At 39.7% G+C, this 25,131-nt stretch overlaps 1 protein-coding gene and 1 long non-coding RNA gene across 7 annotated transcripts in view; one reads left to right on the forward strand and one right to left on the reverse strand.

Moving 5' to 3' along the window:
* The window catches only part of PTPRE (protein tyrosine phosphatase receptor type E), a 162,181-nt gene extending 147,184 nt beyond the window's left edge, over positions 1–14,997 (forward strand). For all 5 annotated transcript variants that reach the window (XM_081192911.1, XM_081192913.1, XM_081192912.1 and 2 more), the window contains 8 exons: positions 1,419–1,568; positions 3,029–3,122; positions 3,356–3,432; positions 4,777–4,911; positions 6,175–6,300; positions 6,568–6,719; positions 7,894–8,029; positions 8,856–14,997. In XM_081192911.1, the coding sequence (XP_081049037.1) occupies positions 1,419–1,568; positions 3,029–3,122; positions 3,356–3,432; positions 4,777–4,911; positions 6,175–6,300; positions 6,568–6,719; positions 7,894–8,029; positions 8,856–8,930 (945 nt within the window). In that variant the 3' untranslated portion in view covers positions 8,931–14,997. The remainder of the gene's footprint in view (positions 1–1,418; positions 1,569–3,028; positions 3,123–3,355; positions 3,433–4,776; positions 4,912–6,174; positions 6,301–6,567; positions 6,720–7,893; positions 8,030–8,855) is intronic.
* LOC308586452 lies at positions 4,918–25,033 on the reverse strand. Of its 2 annotated transcripts, none has more exons than XR_014007880.1 (4): positions 22,372–22,460; positions 19,183–19,243; positions 6,326–6,373; positions 4,918–5,013 (listed from the first exon to the last, which is right to left on the reverse strand). It is a non-coding gene; the product is annotated as an uncharacterized lncRNA (long non-coding RNA). The 2 variants fall into 2 exon arrangements; XR_014007881.1 differs by lacking the exon at positions 22,372–22,460 and adding an exon at positions 24,988–25,033 and having other exon boundaries at positions 4,929–5,013.
* Positions 25,034–25,131: the final 98 nt, after the last annotated feature.

Below are 25,131 nucleotides of genomic sequence, written 5' to 3' on the forward strand. Positions count from 1 at the left end.
GCGAACTCAGTCACACAGCCAATCCACAGGGGTGAACTCGCCATCCAGGGATCAGCCGCACAATGAAGTTTCCCACAAAGAGCTTGGTGCATGGCCAATCCATTAGAGTTGATCAGGCAGCCCATCTGCTGGGCGGTAAGTCCAGCCCTGCTTTCTGCAGGGACAGGCTGCGTGACTGAGTTCACCACACAGCAGTCAGTCATGCAGCCACATATTTACCTGCCCTCAGCTGACCATGTTTGACACTGAGTAGGAGGCAGGTTGAGCAGGGTTTGAGGAACGTCCTTGTTGGCTTAAATTCAGCCCACAGCAGGAGGTTCCCCTCCCTGGCCTATATGATACATGGGTAGTGGGGTGTTCCTAGTCAGTGTAGACCAGGGATAGCCAATGCCCTCTGGATGTTGTTGGGACTGCAGCCCTGGTCATTTGCCATGCTGGCTAAGGCTGATGGGTACTGTAGTTCAGGGACATCTGGACGGCACCATGTTGACTACCCCTGATGTAAACAATACTGGGCTAGTCTGACATAGTACAAGAGAACTTTCTAAGTTCCAGAGATACAAAACATCTGTATTAATCCTCTTGCCCTGAAAAGCTCCAATTCTTGCACCTTAGCACAGTCTTATTTTTCGCCATATTTAGTCTCTGTTTTCTTTTCTTTTTTTAAAGGTGTGATTCATCCTTTGTGTTCTAAATGGCTCTTTGTGATTCTAGAATGTTTTTATGGAGTGTGAGCTGTTAATTTATTCTGAAGGATGAAGCTTCTCTGTAGTTTAATGATGTTTTACCTCTCCAGACAAATCACTAGCTGCAACCAAGATTCTTCCTTTGCTTTACCGTTTGCGGTTTGTCACCAAAATTCCTAAATGCCATAAGGATGAATTATTACATATGGATAAGATACGTTTTATCATTATGGGAATAAACTTAGGTCAAGGTCATGCTTTTTCTAGCCTTTTGTGTGGCCAGAAAAAGGGGATAGTAAGGTTTCACTTCAACTTTTGTTGAACTGCCTTAGGATGATTAATCGAAATTCAAACGAACTGTGATTAATCTCCAAGCCTTGGTTTTTGAATCTGGATTGTTTCAATAAACCATATATTAGCCACATTTTAGGATTTTGATGTAATGCTGAACTTGGGTTAATTGAAAATGGAAGTGAAAACTTCCAATCTCCTTGTGGTCACTCCGGTGGATGAGAGAGACTTGTTCCTTAACAGTAAACTGTATTTTATTGGCTTATTCAATCATAACGTATGTGTAAGTTTTTTACCTACCACTCGTAAAGGCAACAGTTACATTTCTGACTACTGTATAAAAGTGTATGAGATAGCTTGAGGTTATTCATATCATATATTATATGCGATTAGTAATATTTAAAGTGTCCTGGCTTATAAAATGGCTTACGTTCTTTACAGATGCAGTATTCCTTCATTTATCAAGCCTTACTTGAATACTACCTCTATGGTGACACAGAACTAGATGTGTCCTCCTTAGAAAAGCACCTGCAGCCATCGCACAATGCAGCACCAAATCTTGTCAAACTAGGGCTAGAAGAAGAGTTTAAAGTAAGTATTAAATAAAATTTTACAAAGATTTCAGGCTCACACTTAAAAGAAATAGTTTCTTACTCTGATTTTTAAAAGGTTAATCCTCTTAGAGTATTGGGTTGGGGTTGGGTATTTTTTAGATAAAGAAACTTCACCTGAATTAGAATTTGGTGATAACAGTCATATTATGCATAGCATATATAATATGTCTGGAGTTATGAATATAGTGAAGTTAAGTTTTAAGGCTAACACCAGTTATACTTTCTCGACTTAACTGTATCTCAACCCATTCTTTTGCATTTTGAGATCTGCTGAATTTGCAAATATGAACAAAAGTAATTGTCCCTTCTACTTTTGGAAGTTTTTAAATGTTACATTCATACATACATTTGCGGTAAATTATAACATCAATGTTCAGCTTTCCTGTATTGCAGGAGGTTGGACTAGATGACCCACAGGATCTCTTCCAACTTTACAATTCTATGATTCTGTGTGTAATACTTATTGTTTAATATGTACATACTACCTTAATTTTTTTAACTTACTTTACTTTAATTTAATATACCACGCTTTATCCATAGATCCCAGGGCAGTGTACAATATTAAAAAGATAACTTACATAGCATATTAAAAAAAAAACCACAGAAAAATCATAATAACAGTCTCTCCACATATAAAAAGAATATTTAATGGCCAAAGGCTTGGGTAAAGAGGAATGTTTTTGCCTGGTACCTAAAGACATGTAACGATGGCACCAAGCAAGCCTCTCTGGGGAGAGCTTTTTACAAATGGGGAGCCACCACAAAAAAGGCCTGTTCTCATGTTGTCAGCCTCTGAACCTTTTGGGGAGGGGAGGGACGAAGAAAAGGCCCTCCAAACACAGGGTCTGGGTAGGTCCATATAGGGAGAGGCGGTCCTTAAGGTATTGAGGTCCTGAGCCGCTTAAGGCTTCATAGGTCAGCACCAACATTTTAAAATGGGCCCAGAAACCAATTGGCAGCAAGTGCTGTTGGGCAAGGATTAGTGCTATATGCTCAGCTTGTCTTGCCCCAGTGAAAACTTGGCAACTGAATTTTACAGCAGCTGAAGTTTCCAAACTGTCTTCAGAGGCAGCCCCATGTATAACACATTGCAGTAATCTAACCTAGAAACAAGTAATACATACAAGCTACTAGAAATTGAACTGTACATATCCAGCCCCTATAAAACACTCTTTCTAGCTACATACCTTGCCTGCAGAAAACAAAAGCAGTGTGTCTTAGTTTCCAGGTTTTAAAAAATTGCTTTCCATACAGGTGTAACATAAAAGAACACAGGTGAAGGTTTATGTGGTTTGGGATCAGGTGAATCAACTAGAAATCTCTAAAAGGAACAGAATATCATGAAATTTTGATGTGTACCTGTTAGCCATTTTTGGTATTCTGTGTTTTTATACAGTAATCTACAAAGTCCTAGCCCAATCTCTCTTTTTGCTGTAGAAATTAACAAATGTTCGAATAATGAAAGAAAACATGAGAACTGGTAATCTGCCCGCAAATATGAAGAAAGCCAGAGTTATCCAAATCATCCCATGTAAGATATTAATTTTCCTCTTTGTAAAAACCGAAATACTTGTATTAATCCAAATTAGTAGTGTACGGTTATGTTACACATTCAACAGCAGGTGGCACTGCTAGGCTGAAGTACAAAGATATATCGTAAACTTGATTCTACGAAAGCCTGAAGCTTCATAGCTTTATTGTATTATTGACTATAAAATGCTAAGTATTCTAAGAAACCTAATATGTGGTGTTTTTGTATTTTAGATGACTTTAACAGAGTGATTCTTTCAATGAAAAGAGGTCAGGAGTATACGGATTATATCAATGCTTCCTTCATAGACGTAAGTGTTTCTGTGTATGTGGAATATGTGTAGTACTGATTTTTACAAGTCTTTTCAGCAATCAACTTTGTTTTCGACTAGCAGGGAACATGGTTGCACATGTGCTTTTATCATTACCACATGAGCTATATTGAAGAGTAACTTGAGAATTTTCAAAAAGAATCAAATTATCAACATCATAAAAAGTATGGCTTTGCACTTAAAATGTCAACAGAGAGAGACAAACCTCCCTGCTCTCCTTGTTCCTTAAGAGAAAACAGAAATTGAGGTCCCCACCTGCAGCGAAGCATTTTCTAGCTATCAAATAAGAATTTTCCTCTTCTCCACTTCTTCCAAATACAGTTCAGCTGCCTGAACAGTATTTACTCCTCCATGGTCTCAGTCGTAGGGTTCATCTCTATATACACACTGCCATCTTTTTTTTCTCTTGACCCTTAGATTTTTATATTATTTCCTAATACTTTAATACAGTCCTCAAGGGAAGCTTAATAAGTCAGTTAAAGAACCCTGTTAAATTCCCACAGTCTTTCCAGTGCCACCTAATTACATTTTCAGACACCTGGTGAATTGTCCATTGGCTTTGTCTCTCTTGTGGTGCGTGTGTGTGTGTGTGCGCCTACAGGGCTTGCATGAAAGTCTGTCTCGCAGGAGGTGGGTGGTGAGAAGCACCTGGCTCCCTCTCTCACTCTGAAGGACCCCATTTGCCCTTTCTCAGAGGCCTCACAGAAGTCTCACATGGGTGGCAGCAGTAAACACAACCATGCAAGGCTTCTTCAGGGCTGACTTGGCAGCCAGGGGGCCAGGTGGAGTATCAGTTCACCATGCCCACATGAGGCAGCCACCTGAGATTATTGCCTGAATTCAGATCATGAATGGCAGCTGGTGTGGTGTAGGGGTTAGAGCAGGGGTAGGCAACCTAAGGCCCGTGGGCCAGATGTGGCCCAATTGCCTTCTCAATCCAGCCTGCGGACGGTCCGGGAATCAGCATGTTTTTAGTAGAATGTGTTCTTTTATTTAAAATGCATCTCTGGGTTATTTGTGGGGCATAGGAATTCGTTCATGATTGCAATGCAATGCAATGCAATGCAATGCAATGCAATGCAATGCAATATAAATCTTAAGTGTTTTTCTATTCCTGAACTGGTTTCCCTCTCCTTCCATTGTATGTAAGGGACTAACTACAGTTTTCTGGATTTGTGGCTCATTCTGGAGCTTTCTGAAAAGAATAGTTTGTTCTAATATTTCTGATATTTCTAGTTAGTCTAGAATCACTTTTAGATTGCCTGGAGTTAAAAAATTGAAATCACCGAGGCAATCGTTGCATGTATTTTTTTTACTGTGAAGGGCTATCGCCAGAAGGATTACTTCATTGCAACACAAGGACCTCTTCCTCACACTGTGGAAGACTTCTGGCGAATGGTGTGGGAATGGAAATGCCACACAATTGTAATGCTCACCGAAGTTCTCGAAAGGGAGCAGGTATGACCACTTTGCCCAATTTTAAAAAAAACCCATATATTTTTATGAATAGCATAAAGTGTGATGAGGAAATGAAATTTTTCTTCAGGACATTCCAACCCACTAAAAAAAAAAGAAAAGAAAGATAATTAGCCTATAAATAGCCACAAATATGCTTCATACCACCAAATCTTAGCAAAGCCCAGCTGTGTTTAGCTGCAGAGTGCTGTGCAGCCTGGGGACTTTGTGATGTCACTGTAGTGTTTTGCTGTTCTTCTTCCTCACCCCACTTTTTTAAAAAAATGCTTTGCTCTTGAAAAAAGATTTCCAGGCTAGGAATGAGACATGTAGTAGCATGGTTCCTGATGCACACAGCTTCACGCGAATTGTACCTAACCTGGCTTGATGATCCTCAGTTCTGAAAATTCAGACAAAAATTGTCACAGTTCTAGGGAAAGTTACATATAATCAAGTCAATTGGGCAATCAATGGGAATTAAGTGTGCTCAACTGAGTGCTAAGATGTCAGTGGAGCTTAATAGTGCTTACTTACCGTAATTTTTGCACCATAACACTCACTTTTTTCCTCCTAGAAAGTAAGGGGAAATGTCTGTGCGTGTTATGGAGGCAATGCCTACGGGTGGCATGCCTACGGATTTTCCTCCTCTAAAAAATATGTGCGTGTTATGGTCAGGTGCGTGTTATAGAGCGAAAAATACGGTAACTTCCTCTGGACTGCACTGCGTGTCAGCAGTTGCATGGTGTCAAGAAGTCTGCATGTTTGGTGCAGCATCAAACTACATTTCTTAACTTAAGGTGAGCTATAATGGGTTTTACAGTTATATCCATTTCAAGCGTTGCTGAAATCATTGTTAAGTCATTACAAAAGCAACTTGTGTTGTCATATGATTCGTGAAAGTTTTTAATGTGTCTTTCTAACTTTTTCCCTTTTTAAAAACTTTTCATTTCTCTCCCAAAGTACAGAAGTATTGCATGTCAAGCATATGCTTGTGTAACATCAATTTCCCATAGAAAACAGGCATCAACTAAAACATGGAGAATGTAGAACTTCCTGTATTTTTCTTCTTCTGTTCAGTACTCAGATACAGGGGCATTAAATAGTTATTCTATATAATATGTAATTGCGATTGGAGGGAGGGGAAGGAGACAGGAACTAGTTCTTACTAATGTTTTTGAGGAACCAGTGCTGTATCTGCATGAATATATTTCAACCAAGAAGTTCTGGAGGCAGCATTCATTCCCTTTTCTTCCCTCAATGTTACAGGAAAAATGTTTTCAGTACTGGCCATCAGAGGGATCTGTTACTTATGGAGAGATTACCATCGAAATAAAGAGTGACTCACTGGCTGATGCCATAAGCGTCAGGGACTTCCTGATTATGCACAATCAGGTATTAATGATAACATTTTAAATACGTCTGTGTCCGCTGTGGTTTTCTGAACTTCAGGGTTGCTTAAAGCCAACTGAAATGTAAATTTAGCTCAATTTAGATTACTCGTTAAAATCCTCTTACCTTATATAAATCACATGATTAATTTACATTGACCATATATGAAAAGGTTCCTATAGATAAGAAGGTATGTAGCTGGCTTCCAGTGTTCCGTTCCACTCTTGAAGCTGCATTGAATTTGTGATTTTCTTGCTTTTGAATGACCAGGAGAAGCTGGGCAGACTTGTCCGACAGTTTCATTTTCATGGATGGCCTGAAATTGGAATTCCTGCTGAAGGGAAGGGAATGATTGACCTCATTGCAGCTGTCCAAAAGCAGCAACAGCAGACAGGAAACCACCCCATTACAGTGCACTGCAGGTAAATAGTTTTGTATTTTATTTTGCTCTATACTCCTTTGCTTGTTTGTAAGTTTGCAATATTTCTATTCTGCCCATCAATATTTCCATGACAAATATTTACAAAAATGTAAAAATATATTTACAGTTTTTTTAAAAAAAGACAATAATTTTCTATAAAAAACATACACATTTAAAATACACAGACCCCAGAAATTGACCATGTGTCATTACAGTTATCGAAGTGCCTGCATGACCTGATTGTAATGACCAGTCCCTGTTACCAATCTAGGAGCCTTGAAACGATTTTCTGTACTCTGGGAGTTTAAGAGGGAATGGACAACTATGACAAGATACTCAGTTATCAGAAATGGGGCATATGTCAGCAAGGCTTTAATATCACTTTCCTGGAGTGAAGAAGTGTGCATGCACACGAAAGCTCATACCAAGAACTAACTTAGTTGGTCTTTAAGGTGCTACTGGAAGGAATTTTTTTATCTGGAGTGATAAAGTGATATTAAATAAAGTGATATTACATAAAGTGATCAGCAATGGGGAACCTCTTGGCCATGGACCTAATTAGGTCTGCCTGGCTTCTGAATTTGGGCTGCAAGACCATTTTGGGCAAACTACCAGTCACCTATTGTCATAAGATGTCAGCTACAGAGATCTGCTTTTGTTGGATAAACTGTGTTCATGATTTTGAAGCCCAATTTCTTATTAGCTAGAACTATAATTCATACATTACATTAGCTTCAGTGTGTAATGCACAGCAGTCAGTCACATAGTGATAGTCAGGCTCTGGCTACTGAGACAAGGATGTTTCTAAGAGTTTCCAGAAGTGCTAGGAACTATGTTTATATATTGGTAGTTTAGAAACAGCATGATGTAAACATTTATGCACATAAAGTGATTGCAAGATTAAGGTTGGGTGGTTGAAAAATTTAGACGTGAGTTTATATTTCTAGAAAGTTTTCCTTGGCTAGTAGAACTAAATTCCGTTATCTGCATGAAAATGTTTATATTAAGCAAATTGGCATAATTTATTCTGCCTCTGCCAGTCCTTGGAAAGAACAATGAGGCAATGCAGGGATTCTTCTAAGTAGCAGGGAATCAATTCAGGGTGTATTTTCACTGTATTGAATATGGATTTGGTAATATAACCTGTTAAAGAAAAAAATGTATATGTATTATAGTGCTGGAGCTGGAAGAACAGGTACATTCATTGCACTCAGCAATATTCTGGAGCGAGTCAAAGCTGAGGGGCTCTTAGATGTATTTCAAGCTGTGAAGAGTTTACGACTGCAAAGACCACATATGGTGCAAACACTGGTATGTTGTTTTAACCACAAAAATATTTGTCAAAAGGATAATAGGATGTTGGTATTTGAGCAAAGTGTCACAACACAGGACTTGGGTGTTCACAAATACACGTAGTGCCAATGCTTAGTCGTGTTGCAAAGCCACACCACAACAACTTTTGAAACTGCTGAATAGCCTCTGCACAGTGTTATAGGGTATCTCGGAGTTTGGGGGGCGGGGGAGAGGAGTGTACAGCTGGTCCTCTGAACAGCTAATAGCAGTGGCAAGATCCAAATATCATTGCATACTTTTGCAATCAAGGAATTACGGCAAGGGTGGCCTCCCTGTATATAATGGGCAGATTAATTAGAGCTGGTTATTTGTGCTCTGCTTGGCTCTCACAGTTGTTTTTAAAAACAATAGCAATAGTCAGGTTTACATATGTGTCCTGGTATCAGAATATAGCCATTTTTAGCTGTCTTTTGATGGCTCCCCTACCCTGAGAGGCAGGTTATAACTAATTAAAATGAAAAAGTAAATGGGAAACTTCTTGATTTGACAGTGACTCCTGATAGGATTTATGGTTTTTTTAAATGGTCCCATTGGGCTCACTGTCCACCTCTCATTCAAAGTCTGCTTTCTCAGTGAACCAACTGTTGTTGTTGTTTTAGTTATATTTTAAAATTAATTATGCTACAACCTGCAAAAAAGAAAGTGTTTTAACAGGATAAGAAATTAAAAATGTTGTCTGTGAGATATGATAATGTTCCAGTTTAGAGTTAAACATGCTTCACTGGAATTGTTATGATTCAGAGAAAATTTCATCAGAGTAAATGTATTCTTCTTCTCTTTTCAGGAACAGTATGAATTCTGCTACAAAGTGGTACAAGATTTCATTGACATATTTTCTGATTATGCCAATTTCAAGTGAAAACTCCTGCCTTATTATTAATTTAATCATCTGTACAGAGATTTGTAAATCATGTTAATTTATTTCCATTGACTTTTTAAAAACTCTAAATGTACATACTACCATGTTTGGCTTGCTCGGAATGCCTCCTTAGATGTATAAATTATTCAAGACTTTTACTCTCTGATCCAAAGGAGCATGCGCAGAACCGTTTCAAAAAAAACCCTGAAGAACCTGTTTGATTCCAGAGTCCCACTTTCCTTCCCAAACAGCCAAACAGCAGGATTGCTATTGTTTTGAAATGCTCAACATGTGCAGCTTCAGCACATAAAATAGGGGAGCTGCACATCTAGCACACTTTTGCATGTGGGACACCCCATTCAGCTGGGGATATATGTGCAAAGGCTGTGTCTGTGTATCTAGTTCCCCAAGCTGGATCAAGGTGATCTTTAAAGTTTTGCATAGCAGATGGCCGTGTACAATATATCACAGTATAAACTATTATGAATATAGGGCACAATCCAGCCTATGTTAGGCATATTCAATACCCACTGATTTCAGTGGGTGTATTAAGCTTATGCTTAAATTTTTCCCATTGAAGTTAATGGGATTTGGAGTCCAGTTAATGGTCTGGGAGCACTTGATGCTGCAGCACTGCTGAAGCTAAGTGTGCATGGATCTGATCAGCCCCTTGGATGGGAGTCCATCAAAGAACAGGATATAAATACTTTTAAAATTCATTAATGGGACTTCAAAAATGCTTGGTTTTGGCTGGATCATACCCATATTTTCCCCTGAACATCTATGAAATTCTGCCTTTTACTTTTTAGTTTTTAACTTTTAGATGACTTATAAAATAACCCGTGTTTATAAAGCAGAGGAATAAGAGTAAATAGGCTGGATCCAAATCCATGCACATGACAATTATTTCTCTTAGAGCAAGTTCCACACAATGGCCACATGCTACTAGGAAACACTGTGTACACCCCACTGAAATGAGTGTGGCCACCCAAGAGCATATGCATTTGCTTGCTGCATTCATCTCAGTATTTGCAGAGTATTCTTTTTTCGGTTGTGGTGGTGTTTTGATGCTTTTATGTTCATCAGCACCTTGCTCCACTTGTAAACCTATTGATGCTAATGTGAACTGCTGACTGTGGAAGACACTATTTGAGGTGCTCTAGAAAGTTGGTTAATATTCTACAACTATTAATCTTAACATTCAATAGCCAGGTTATATCTGTTTGCTGCTTTTTTTTTTGTATTTTTAAAGCATTCTTCCTGTTAAGCACAACTCATTCAGTGGATTATATATAATGGTACATGAATCCTCCACAAGCAACTGTCTAAGATTTTGAACCTTAGCAAAAAACATAAAACATATAATTATTTTTGAAGACAAGATTCTCTAGATAGTTCTGTTATAATTGCAAGCTGTAACTTAGCACCATAATGCAAATACTGAGTTCGTTGAATTCAGTTAAATAATCTTAAAAGATCACCTTAAGTTATTTAACCTGATATAATTTTTTAAAAAGAAATATTAACATAAAGTAACATATTTAATGTAGGTTAATTAATCAATATTTTGAAACTATTTTGTATTTTGAAAAGAAAGAGGTTCTGTTCTTGCTATCACAAAAAGGTATATTGCCAGATAGAAAGCAAATATATAAAGGAAAACATATACTTTCAATTTAAAACAATCTAGCTTAAGATAGTTATGGCTAAGCACTACTGAAAGCAACACAACTTCAGTAATTACATAGTGGTAAACTTGCTTAACTGGTGTCAATGGAGTATAGTCATGACAAATCTTTAGCTGAATCAGGGAATAGCATCTACTGAAGTCAAGACATTTACTTCCAAGTCCTTAGAATACTGGTGTTAGTGTTCAATTAAGGACACAGATAAATACACTTGTGCTCCTTTAGTGTCGGTGGTACTTAATGGGAATGAACAGTGTCCTGAATTGTGTCCCTACAAATGGTGTGGTACTCAATGCCAGTATGCTTTCAGACCTCCTATATGACCTATTATTTCACAATTTTCTTCCTTATTGTAAGTATACAGAACTATCCCAGGAATGTAGCCAATGAAGTATGGACATGTAGGAGTGCCCACAAAATTTGGGTTTGGGCTGTTGGTGCACAACTGACCATTTACTGTTAGGGCACAAAACCCATTTGTTTTGAACTGACTTGTATGATGGGTTGCTTCCTAGGGTTTTTACTTTAATGGCTGTGACTATATATAAAGCCCCATGTGGCAATGTCATCGTCTGGACAAAACTAGCTTTCAAGAAAAATGACAAAACACACAGTACATTTTATATCTATTGCTCCCATCTTTTTAGAAGGCATAAATTAAAGAGCACAAGTACAAAAGAATAATTTGTATATAAATGTCTAATATGCAATAGTTTGGGCTTGTTCATTGGTGGTTTTTTTAATACAACAAGGAAAGCCTTATTGACAACTATGTAGACTTTAACCTGGTCATTACATTTCAGCTCCTGCATTATTTTAATCTATGTTCATTTTAATACATGACTGGAAGAAAGGTGGATACTTTTAGCAATTCAGAGGATTGCAAGATGTCCACATGAGTCTTTTACTTACCGACTTTTAATTGAAAACAGTTCAGGTTAGTCTATAAGCACACTGTTTTTAAAGCACTGCCATTTTATTGCTTGTGTCTTCCCAGTAATGCACTTCTGTAAATCTATATGTATATGTACAGTTGTTATGCACTTAATGAATAGAATTTATTGTAAGAGGTGATTGATGTTAAGCTCTCTAAGCCCCAAAGCAAACACCATTATTTGGTTAAGAGTTGAATGTAAAATAAGCTTTCTATCATAATAAGTTTGGAAATCCAAACTCCAAAATGTGAGGAATGAACAGTCCAATACACTATGGACCCAAATCTGTGAGCACATTAACAGATGAAGATAGGTTTTTCAAAACCACTGTTTCTACCCACCACTTTAGAAGCTGCTTCCAACAGCCTTAAGAGTGTCAGACGCTTTCTAATGCAGTACAAATTGTGTGGAAACTGCTGTTTTCAAAATACTGGGGTTTTGACAAAACCATAATCATATTCTTCCTAATATCTCTATTTTTGTTACAATAGAGACATGTGCTAGTCCTGGTATTGAGTTTTTGACTACTGGATATTAGTAACACCTTTAGGTCCTGGTGAATATGTCCCCTCGGTTTTCTTGGCTCCTTGATGAATGGCCTCTCTGCACTTAGCCAAAGTATCTTATTTAGCTTGATAACACAAAAATAGTCTTTACAGTTACCAATTTAGTCTCCGTCTTCTAATTTCCCACTTCCTAGCTTTCAGTAAACCTAGAATAGCATAGGTAGCTGCTGTTCCCTCATCCATGTCACTGGAATTCCTTGCTTCTCTTAGTATCAGTCCAGTACCCCTTCCTTGACCTCTGACCAGCAACCATAGCTGTAACTGTGAAATCTGCTTAAGGGAAAGCATTGCAGTTGTTCCTTTTTAAATTATCCAAACAAAGTCATTATCAGATGTAGAGAAAAATCCTGCCTTGGTGGAAGGAAGTAATTATTAGATAATATTTCTAATAGCATCCAGAACTCTCTTAATTTGTTGCTTGTTCTGTAAAGCAATATTTAAAAACGTAAGATGTGGGCCAGAAATGCACATAGCGGAATCCATTAATGAAGTAGGGATGTTTTAACTTTTCTTATATTTACCCAAGTGAAGCCAGAATACTTGGGGTGAGGCTCATTTTGGTAATACTAATATGAGTGCACTTAAAATGGAGCCAAATGAGCAGCTTTCCTCCCCCAATGTGGAATAATTTCTATACTCAACAGTTTCAGATAATTCCGTGGGATTAAATTCTCTGAAGTAATCTGAAGCACAAAACCTTCTCTGTGGCTTTGTTGGATTCCCTTCAGACAATCTAGTTCTACTAGGTTCTCCCATTTGGTGATGACAAGACTTGCCACAGTTGAGGAAATACTGTGCTAAACCCAGCCAAATCACTTTTAATCACAACTAATCTGTTTTATGAGGTTGGTGAATTGCAACTTTAGAAAGCTTGTTTTTCACTTCAAGGTGTTTAGTCAAATAAGACTGTGATACTTCGTACAATGGTATAACAAACATATTTATGGGTTTCCACACTTAATTTTTTTTACATTGCATGAGATTGCATTAATAAATGCCAAACAGTGATTAGAAATTTATATGTTCTGATCTGCATATCTAGTCACTATGTGACTCAACTTATTGTCTTGTGTGACAGTGGACATTGATTGCCAAAGCTCTTAAGTACATGCTTAACTCAGAAACAGTGCACAAATAGTAATATTGTTAAAGCAGTTTATTTCGAAGTATGTTTCTAGAAACCCGGGGTTCCTTATCAATTTATCAGGGAGTCAACAATAGCCCTATTTGTGTGTTAAAACCCTCATGCGATTTTACTTGCATAAGGAGAGGGCAGGGGCGTGTCAGCTCCCCAACTTTACCCTCCACGAGGCTGGATGTCTGCTATATGCATGTAGATCCAGTGTGATTTAGAACCTTGCACAATCAGCGTCCTGAATCATGTGGAGAGCTAACACTAATGCAGCAGCGTCCTGGCTACAGATCTTTGCCCTCCAATGCATGGAGGGAGCAGGCCAGCACTCCCTTTATTGCATCTGCTTTTTAATGCCTTGCAAGGACTAACAACAAGATAAAGAACTGTAACTTAGCTAACCAAAAGGCATCTTATCATTTGTTACTGATACTTTCCTGGAAAGTATAGCAGCAGAGGAGACATGTCCTTTGCAGGCCTGGCACCAGGGATTAGTAAAATCTGGCAGGGCCCCCTCTAATAGTTTATATACATAAATTTGCTTTAAAAACAAACAAGAGCAGTGCGCACACAGGCATGCAAATAGTTAATGTGTGGGGGGAAATGCAGCTGTGTGGGGAAAGGAAGGCTCTGGTCTTGACCTTCTTTTGCCTGTATGACAGCCAAGGTGTTTCCATTCTATACCATACTTGGATTCCTTGCTCCCCTGATTGTCACAGGATTTGCAGAGCCCACAATCAGCCACAACGTTCAGGATTAACTCCTCCTTGGCACTGTTGCAGAAGTTGGGAGAGCCTAAGCTCACAGTTTGCCTGGTCTCCCATGTTACCAGTAGTGGATGCTGTATCAGGCAGAGCAGGCTCTGTGCTCCCGACTCATCTGCCGTTAGAGCCAGCCCATCCGCACGCCCCGTTTAGTCAGCCAGCTAGCCCTCTGCATGGAGTTTAGGAGCAAAAGAAGATATTGGAGGAAGCCCTGCTCATGCATTCAAAAGAACACCTGAGCTTGAAACAGTCCAGGAGTGTGTGCACCAGCCCTGCCTCCAGTATCCTCATGTGTGCCATCTCCACTCTCTCCTCTCCTGAGGTTTGAGCAGAAATATCTGCAGCAATATTCTAGCTGCATTCAGAAATTCCCTGCAGACCTTTGTGCTCAGAGCTCAAAAGGTTGGGAGTAGGAAGCATGCAGAGGGTTACTGGGGGAAAGGGCAGCACTGCATCCCTGTGACCCTACACAATTTGAACTCTCATGCACTCTTTTGAATGCATGAAGTATGTACTCTCTTGTATTTGATGTGGATGTGTATCTCTGCGTGTTCAGGCCTCCTGCTGTCTCTTGCATGGGGTCCAAAGAATCCTGGAAACAGCCCTGGTGCTGTGGGACATACATGCTCTGTATAGAGGCCAGCTAGTCTCACTACGCAAATTTAAGAGGGTGACACAATGCACTCCAGAATTCTCTGCAACACACAACATAGTTCTTGGCAGACAACTCAGTGTGGAAAGCATTTCTTGATGCAAGCAAGTTTTGAAATCTTGTACTAAGTTGATACTTAATGGCTTGGGTTAATCAGGCCCAACAGAAGAATGCCTGCTGTATTGATTAGTGTTTTGAAAATGACTTTTATGAATTGGTCTTTAAAGGAATTTGAACATCTTTGTTTCCAGCATTTGAAAATGTTTTCATTACGCAGTATCATTTTTAGTATGTTGCTACTGAACCTTATTCTGTATATGCAAAACTATAATTTATGTCAAGATCTTTATAATATATGTATGTATTATACAGTGATATTTTCTTTTATTACATTTATAATTTGATCTTGCTGTATTTATAATGCCAGTGAATGTTGCTGAATTATTTGTATATGCAAATCGCAAGATCTAATAATTCTGATGCAAGAACAAGGTTTCATTTTTATTTTCAGGCTGCATTTCTTTCTTTAAATCTCTTAATTTCATTCCTCTACTATTTGCTCATTTAAACTAAATACAGCAATGGTGCAAAGGACATAAAATCCCTTACTTAAATTACTTCCCAGAACTTTAAAAACTCTAGCTATTTGACTCAGAGCACTGTTCTGACAAAAAAAAAGTTAAAAATGAAGCATTATACATATAACATTAATTTGCAACAGCAATTTATCTTCTCAACCAGAACACGCTTATTTATTCTAAGTAATCTGAATAAAAGTAATCATTATTCTCAGTTATTCCAATGGATTATACAAAAGTAAATGTAATCTTCCTGGGCAGTACATTTTGGTCTACTTGAAACAAATATAGCCATGGCAGGCATTTTAGACCTTGTCTACACATGCATCAAAACGGATTTGGGAGGGTTAGACTGGACTGCAGGAGCAGAAACATGGTGGTGATGGGGAATGGCATAAAAAGGACATGGTGCACTTTTGTGTGTGCCAAGAGAGATGGTTCTGTTGCATATATTAGATTTCTGAAAGAGAATGATACGTTTATGTCAAAACATCTTTCCTTTGAAGGAAGTACAAAAGGAATCCAGCAGTGTCTGGACAGTATGTCCTCTCCCTTTCTCCTCTCTGGTGCTGCCTGTGTTACATGCAGTGTTCCACTTCAGACTGCAAATAGGTGGTCACATTTATAATGCTCCCCTACATGCAAAACTCCTTCATGAGTAGAAAACAACTGGGAACAAGCTGTTCTAGAACCATTCCTCATGGTAATGCTGCTTTTACTTGCAGGGTGTTTTAATATGCTGGAGCATTCAAATCTGGGGTGTCCATGGATAGTTTAACATGGTTGCATCCTGTCTCCTTCCTCAGCATTCTTTCTACACTCATATTGCTTTATGTGGAGACCATGTCCTAGTTTGCTTCAGTCACTGCTCTGGATTTAGTAGGGTACTATTTTCTATAATGCAAAGGCACACACCACTGATATCTCAGCTATGTGGACAATATTGTATCCTGATTAGATATAATCTAATTAGACTGGATTTCATTGGAGCATTAAAACTGGACAGAACCATTTATTTGGGCTAACGATTTCTTTACTCATATCAAAACCATTCTATGGTATTTTTATTTACCAAATGTTCCTAAATGTCCTGCCTTGAGGCGATCCACAGTTGTCCAATGTTACTTTCACTAATAGGATCCTGCTGTAAAATCTCCACCCAAGAAGTTCCAGAAATTGTTACACTGTAGATTACCTTCATCATGCTTTTAGTTGGTAGAACCCTGTTTGCTGGGGAGGTTTTCTGATGGGAGGTAGATAGCTACTCATAGCCATTGTAAAAGAGTGTCTGAATTCTATGAAAACACACAGACACACACAAAGTCACAAAGTTACAATTTTCAATTACATCCCTGTTGTGAAATTAACATATAGCAGCTATCAATCAGAGCCTATTGCTTGTAGTTCTTGAAGAATCAACTATTTTGGAAGATTTATTTTTTAAAAAAAATTAAAAATCCTCTGTCACCAAGCAGTAGATAACTGCATGGTGTCTCACATAACTGAAATCCAGATCTGCCATCACCATGAGAAAACTACTTGTGAATTTCCATGAGCAAGTTCTTCATTTCTGACAGTTCCTTGTTTAATTCTTGGTAACCTAATTCCACAGACTATGGAAAAAAGCTTATAAAATTGACTACATGGGATGTCAGTGCTTGAAAGAATTTAAAATGTTTCCAATCTATTTTGGCCCTGTTGAGATCTCGTTTTTAGAAGTCTGATTCTGAATATTGAAAACCTGTAAATTGGCAGATTCTTTAATTATCCAGTCTAGCATACATCTATTCACTTTGCCAGAACATGTGTAAACAAAGACCACTGTAGCTGGATTATAAGTGACTTTCTCGGGATCATTCCCAGGATTTCTTACTACCCAGGCTATATAGTTTTATTTGAAACTGCAGTGGCAGACCTCATTATGAGATTTGTAGTCTGTTTTCTGAACATCCTCTATGGCTTTGATAATAGTGTATTTAAAAAGAATACATTAGTAAAAGTAATATTCTATATTATATTTGATCTAATAAAACACAGAACTCTTGTGGGAGAAGGGCAGTTGAAAGAAAAAAATCTCGACAATTTGTTACCATTTTTTATATCAAATAAAATATCTTGATGTTTTGGAGTTCTGTTTCCCCAGGTAATTTGCTACACTTTGCACTTTTATCATCTAAAAGATAGATAGATTAATTATTTGAAAGGACTTTAAATCTGAATTTAATATGAGCTTCTTATAAAGCATATTCATAAATGCATGCAAGAATCATGTCTCTGAGCTTTTGATTTGTGTCTTACAAATAGAAATAAAAAATACTTTTGATGCAGTTTTTATGAAATAGTTACTGGTAAACCATACCTTCCTCAAATACTGGCATTCAGATTACACTATCTAGATATCTAGAATGAAAAAATAAATGGCTATAGCTTACGCCAGTAACTGTCCTTAGCTAGAAAATAAAATGTGCAGACCCATCTTTCTCAAAAATGAAAACACATAGAGTTCTAAATAAAATAAAATAAGATTAGACCAACTCCCATCTAGTCCAGCATCCTGTACTCATAGTGGACAACCAACTATGGATTCATGTGGGAAGTCTTTGAGAAGGACAGGAGCACAACAGCAGTGTCTCCCAGCAACTGATATGTAGAAGCATACTGCTTTTGACAGTGGAAGTAATACAGTCATGATAGCTCTTACTCCATACATTTGTCCAGTGTCCTTTTCAAGCTATCCAAGTTGATGGCCAACACTACATCTTGCAATCATGAATTCCATAGTCTAAGCACGTGCTGTGTGACATAGTTCCTTTTGTCCATCCTGAATCTTTCAGCATTCTAGTTTGGTGGATGGCCCACGTTCTAGTACATGTGAGAAGGATAGACACGTCTCTCTAACCCAGGGGTAGTCAACCTTTTTATACCTACCGCCCACTAATGCATCTTTCTTGATGGTAAAATTTCCTCACCACCCACCAGTGCTTGATGGAAGGATTCAGCTTGTGCCATAGAACCCCTACCGCCCACCTAGAATTCGGAAATGCTCACTAGTGGGCGGTGGGGACCAGGTTGAAAACCCCTGCTCTTACCAGTTTCTGCACACCATGCATAATTTTATACAACTCTATCATGCTCCACCATACCTTTTTCTGAACTAAAAAGTTCCAAATGTTGTAATCTTGTTCCAGCTCTCTGATCATTTTGGTTAGCTCCTCCCTTTTCCACCTCAACAATATCCTTTTCCAGCTCAACACAGTATTCCAGTGCTGTCACCATACATTATTGGACCTGTATCTTCCTGGTAGCAGACAACAGAACCACGAGACAGGTGTAAAATACTCAAGCAAGAGTTTTATTTACAACCTTACAAACACAAAGCATGTGGGTGTTCTCTTTTGCAGGCTAATGCAAACTGCAACTTCTCCTTTTGTACCCATCACCAGCTGTACCTAATCAGTCTAGAAAACCACACCACGAACTCACAGAAACAGTTCTTAAAGTTACAACAATCTTTTCTGTTTCTTTGCAGAATGACTCCTACCATAGATTTGTGTAACAGCATTATGATATTGACAGTTTTATTTTCAAACCCTGTCCTGATGAATCCTAATTTTCATACCTGCCACACACTGGCTCAACATTTTCATTAAGCTAAGATCTCATTCCTCATAAGTCACTGCCATTTCAGACCCCATAAATGCATATATGAAAAGTTAGAACTCCCCCTGCAATGTACATCACTTTAGAATTGTTTGCATTTATTGCACTGGCCATTTTAATTCCCACTATCCCAGTCTGGATAGATCCTCTTGTAGCTAATTTGCAAATCCATTTTTCTTCTTACAAACCTGAACAATTTGGTGTCAACAGCAAATCTGGTGACCTCACTGCTCACCCCTAACCCCAGGTTATTTATGAACAAGTTCAAAAGTCTTACCAAGAATCTTGGGGGACTTGGCTTTCTACATCTCTCCATTGGGAGAACTGTCCATTTATTCCTGAGAAGGGAAGGTGACCTTCATTACGTACTTCATGAAAAGCAGCGAAACTTCAAACACTCAGGGGACTCTTCTGAGAAGCTTTTCTTGGTCACTTCTCCCTGTTCTTTAACCAGTTACTGATCCATAAGAGGACTGCCTCCATAGCTGGTCTCCATTTTATTTCACCTCTTTTTATTGTTGGTTTTAATGTTTTTGGTAATTTGCTCCTCAAATTCTTTTTTAAATCCCTTATTGTTTGCATCCCCCCCCCCCAAGGGCTGTGCTCCCTTTGCCAAATAAGAACAAAAAAGTATTTTTTCTGAATGAAGCCTTCTCCAATAGCTTCCCTGACTTTCCTCATTAACCACGCTGGCATTAGTGGTATCTCTCCTTATAAACTTGGTTCACTTATCTGTAAGTCTTAACATACTGGTAAAAAATCCTGAATGTGTGCTAAAGGCTTGGTATCTTTCTTTTTTTATTACAGTAAAACTATAGTGAAGTTACTTTGCAGCATTATTTCTGCAGAAAATCCTTTCTTTTGAGTGCACTCCTATGCAGCAAGCCTTGGCATGTACCTCATTCTCGAGATACTGAAAATATGTGAAAATATAATTCAGATAATTACAATTGTATGGTCAAAATGATTTGTTCCTACATGCTGGAGTGGTTGGACTAGGATCTGGGAGACCAGGGCTGGTATCCCCACTCAGCCATGAAGCTCACAAAGTGACCTTGGGCCAGTCACTGCCTCTCAGTAAAACTTACTACATAGGGTAGTTGTGGGTATTAAATGAGGAGGAGGAGAACCATGTATGTCAACTTGAGCTCCATGGAGAAAGAGATGGAATAGAAATGCAATAAATAAAATAAAATATCCTATTGTGATGTCCCTTATAACTGGCTCAAAGGTGCAACTTCCAAAAGCATGTTAAAGAGCAAGTCTACCATGATAAAATGATGTACATTGTCAGCTATTTACTCAATTACTGTACACCCTTGCACATGACACAGTAGTAATTCCAGAATGGTGTATCTGTATAACTGGGACTGAAAAGTTATACTATTTTGAAAATAACCAGGTTTTACTAAGTTGACCACTCAAACTTTACATATTGTAATCTAATGGCAAATTTACACTGCAATCCTAACCATGTTTAGTCAGTGGTTAGTCCAATGGGAACTGGATTCAGTGGGGCTTAGCTTACTCGGAAGTAAATGGGGTCAGGATGGCCTAAGCTGGATCGTGCGAGTAGCTTTGCCACTTCAGAGTAATTTAATTCCAAAGTGAAGCTAACATTAACAAAGCTGTTTACACTGAACTACAACACATTTGAAGTGACTAAACATCATAGCCACATGAAAACAGCAAATGAGGCAAACTATAAAAATTACAAAAGCAAAGCACAAATGTCAAGAGATTTTGCTTTTTGAAAGATCTAAATATTAAAATGTTATGCCCTGCAGCAGAAAAGAAAGTATGACCTTGCCGAGGCTTTGCTTCCTTTGTGTATATATTCTGCTCACAAAAACTTTATTAACTTGATACTAGACCATATATTCTACCAAGGCAAACTACTGGAAGTAAGTTAATATGCAGCATATAAATTGCAATGTATATGCTATTAATTTTCAGTACTGTATCAACTACTTTTACACAAAAATATATATAATTCACACATATATCACCTCCTTACTAAATCATCAATATACAAACACCCAGAGGTGTACACAGGGTCCCTTGTGCCCTCCCCTGAAAAAAATAGCCTTATCACAATACCATATTAGAAATTACTAGATTTCACATGACTCAAGTACTCAAAATGTCTGGAGTGAGGGTGAGGCGGGGCGAGGCAAGGAAGTTCCTTATAAGTCCTGTGGGGTTCAGTGGGGTTTACTCCCAGGTACCCTTAATTAAATAGGCAGAAAAAAATAGCATGCGGCACGTGGGAGGGAAAACAGCACTTCTGCAGACCATGCATACAGTTTTCTGTGTAACAAGTGTACAATATTATATATTACTGGCCATGGGTGGAGTATCCTGTTTTCTCTCCTCAACACTCAAAGACATTTAGGTGTACACATACACTGTACATACTCATTTTGTTTCATTCATGTGTACAGAGTTTAGAATCTATAACTATCTCAATCACCTTTTAAATTTTAAAGCAGATTTCCTCATCTGCTTTTGATATTCACTTTCCACTTTTTTGAATCTGATGACATAATGGAAAGTGGAAGTGGAAGCAGCTCAGACAAGACTAATGTATGAAATCAAAATGACTGCAGGTTTTATTCAGATTGAGGTTGGGGAGAAACCCTCCTCCAGGAAGCCTAATTGGGAGGGAGGATTGGTTTCTCTGTATATAATATAAATGTAAGAATGTTATCAAACAGCCCCCACTGGAGGCTTGCAGTGCCACATCACAAACCTGGATTTGAATGAAGTCAGGGCAGGATAGAGGAGCAAATGTGAAGGCAAGCTGCACAACAGCAGCATGGGAGTGAGGAAGGGAGGCACACTGAGAGGCAGAAAGCAGTGGTTTAAAGTTATGGAAGTTTGAGTAAAGCAGAGATGGAGAAAACTGGGAAGAAAATGGTAACTTTCAACACTAGCAGAAATTTTAGTAAATTAGGGGTGGAAGGTTTAAAGCAGCCACTCCCCCCCACCCCTTTCAGTGTTTTCTCCCTTCTTGTTATCCTGAAACTTATCTCTTTTGCATTCCTCAACTGTCTCATTTGAGAGAGATAAAGGATGTGGAGTCCTCAAATATTCCATAGTATTTTTTGCAATGTATTTCACTCCTGGTTCTGCATGAAGTTCCAGATTTGATGTAGCAACTTAGAACAGATATTTTATTAGCAAGCACCCAAAATATACACAACATCCATCAACTGAGTCATCAACCTTCTCAAATTCAGTAACCTAACTCACAAAATTCTGCTCATATTAAAAAAAGAAATGTGATGAAATTAGAACAGCCAGCCCAAAGGTTCAAGAGGCCCTACTCCTTGGACCAGAAACTAAGAAACAAAAATCTTTGCATTAAGACACTTTTGAGATGGACATTTCTTCTATTTTGGTGGAAAGCTTATGAGTATGCTATTTATAAAATACTTTTTCTTTCAGCACCACTTTCACTTACTGCATCAGAAGGAGCTTCCCAATTTAGATAAATATTGAAACTAAGTAACAAAGGAGTCAACTTCCCATTCACTTCCCATTCATATATTGCCCAAGGAAACAAGAGGCTACTTTGTAAAAGAAAAAGAAAACAGAAAAGAAAAAGTCAAACCAGCACACAAAGGCACAGGAAAATACTGTAATTACAGTGGTGCCTCGCAAGACGAAATTAATCCGTTCCGCAAGTTTTTTCTTCTTGCGAGTTTTTCGTCTTGCGAAGCACGGTTTCCCATAGGAATGCATTGAAAATCAATTAATGCGTTCCTAGGGAAACCACTTGCCAGGCTGGCGGTGCGGAGAAGGGCTTTTCTCCGCACCGCAAGCCTTCAGGACAGGTACGGGAACAGAGGGGAAGGCGCACAGCGCTTTCCCTCTGTTCCCGGGGCTTGCGTGGGAGGAGGGTTTTTCCTCCCCACCGCCAACATTCAGAACAGCATTCTGAATGTTGGCGGTGGGAAGGAAAACCCTCCTCCCACCCCAAGTCTTCAGGAAAGCCATCCGATGCCGGGCGGCGGGAGAAACTGTCCCCCCCCGGCATCGGAGCTTCGTTCCGATGCCGCGCGGCGGGAGGAGGCGTTCCCCCCCCGCCCGGCATCGGAGCTTCGTTCCGATGCCGCGCGGCGGGAGGCTTTCCCCCCCGCCCGGCATCGGAGCTTCGTTCCGATGCCGCGCGGCGGGAGGAGGCGTTCCCCCCCGCCCGGCATCGGAGCTTCGTTCCGATGCCGCGCGGCGGGAGGAGGCGTTCCCCCCCCCGCCCGGCATCGGAGCTTCGTTCCGATGCCGCGCGGCGGGAGGAGGCGTTCCCCCCCCTGCCCGGCATCGGAGCTTTGTTCCGAAGCCGGCGGCGGGAAGAGGTCCGAGGACAGTGGGGAAGACGCGCTGCACTTCCCCGCTGTCCCGGAGATTTCCCTATGGGCTGTCGTCTTGCGAAGCAAGCCCATAGGGAAATTCGTTTTGCGAAGCGCCTCCAAAATGGAAAACCCTTTCGTCTAGCGGGTTTTCCGTCTTGCGAGGCGTTCGTCTTGCGGGGTACCACTGTATATTAAGCACCGGTATTTGATGGTAGCAGGAAGGATTATATATCTATACCTTTAGAAATTCAGAAGACTCCCATGCATCCCCTGTTGCATAAATGTAGAAAGCATTTCTTTATAAATGTAGAATTTATTTATACGTACTCTTCTTTCTGAGCTAAAATTTCAAATATTTGAAATAAACCAGGTATGTTTTAGACGTATCTCTTTGTAAGTAAAAGTAGCTAATTGTTTCTGACGTGTCATTTACGTATGATTGAAAAGCTGCAGGAGTTCACCATGGAGTTCACCACTGCAGCGATCTTGCACAAAAAAATGCGGGGAGGCACGGACATGGGGGTGAAGATGAGAACAAGTGTACAGTGGGACTGCATAGGAGAAAGGGTTTTTCAGAAATGGGAGTTGGGATGGTGAAAAGCAAGCTTTAGCAGTTGCATGGGCTTGGGACGGGCTGCGTACAAAAGAGATGCTAAACTGGAGAACTTGAGAGTTACTTGTGTGGAACTGCAATTGCCAAATCCTGTATCATAGGATCCAACTCCTAGGGACCGAGGAGTCTTTTCCCCCCGTAAAACATTTGACGGCTGTCCTCCCCCCCCCCCAGTTGATGGGCATGTGCGTGCCCGCGTCATGTGCTGAGCGGGGCTTGCTTGGCCCCCCAACATTTCAGTCAAGTTGCCACACCCCTGTCATGTGTAGTCACGAGTGTGCCCCCCATCCTCCATTAATTTAGGGGGCGTGTCTGCCTTGGCAAGTTTTTCCATTTTCAAAAAAAGAAAATATGGTAGGAGGGATAATGATGATGATGCTAATAATAATAATAATAATAATAATAATAATAATAATAATAATGTATTACTTATACCCCGCCCATCTGGCTGGGTTTCCCCAGCCACTCTGGGCGGCTTCCAACAAAACACTAAAATTTCTTTTTCTTAAAATTCAATCATTGTACAGTACTTGGAAGTTCTTCAGCTACTTCATAAGCACTCAAAAGTTGTCATTATATCCACCCTGTTGTACTATTTTTAAGCAGCACCTCAGAACAGAGGAGGAACGGCACCCTCATAAGCACGCCCATTGAGAAGACTTGAGTTCAGAGGCGCTTACTCGCAGGCATTACGGCTGTCCCCTAAGCGGGAGCCCTTCTCCCGCCTCCGCCGCTTGGCGCGAGAAGCGAAGGAACCTAAACGCGCTCGGCGCTTCTCCTTACTGTCTGTTAAAAATTGAACGGCCTTCTGGGTTCCCCATTGGATCGTTTTTCCTGCTCGCGTCATCTCGCGTTCTCCAATCAGAATCCACCGCGCGTCGTTTTAAAAAGTAAATCTGATAAAACGTTGCCCCATATTTATGCTTCCGCGGAAACCATTCGGAAGTAGTCCCCACACAGCCCGCCCCCCCCGCCCCCCAGAAAGCTCAGTTCAGTGTGGGAGTGGTGGTGGTGGGGTAAGGAACATTCTTCTATTTTATCGTTCTTCCAGGGCAGGGGACAACTAAGTTAAAAGAAAAGGCGGCAAAGTTTTGCGTGGCGGAGGGATACAGACCTGGAGTGAGGAGAGTTTTACGCCGGAGTTACGGACGTGACGACGTCAGAGCGGGGATTTGAATCAAGTGGGGAGTTAGGCGCTCGCGCGCACGCGGGTTTGTTACTCGGTTAGGACTGTTAGGGGGGGAGAGAAGGGGAGAGC

This window comes from Podarcis bocagei (genome assembly GCF_964188305.1).
Source record: "Podarcis bocagei genome assembly, chromosome: 4".
Classification (NCBI taxonomy): Eukaryota; Metazoa; Chordata; class Lepidosauria; order Squamata; family Lacertidae; genus Podarcis; species Podarcis bocagei.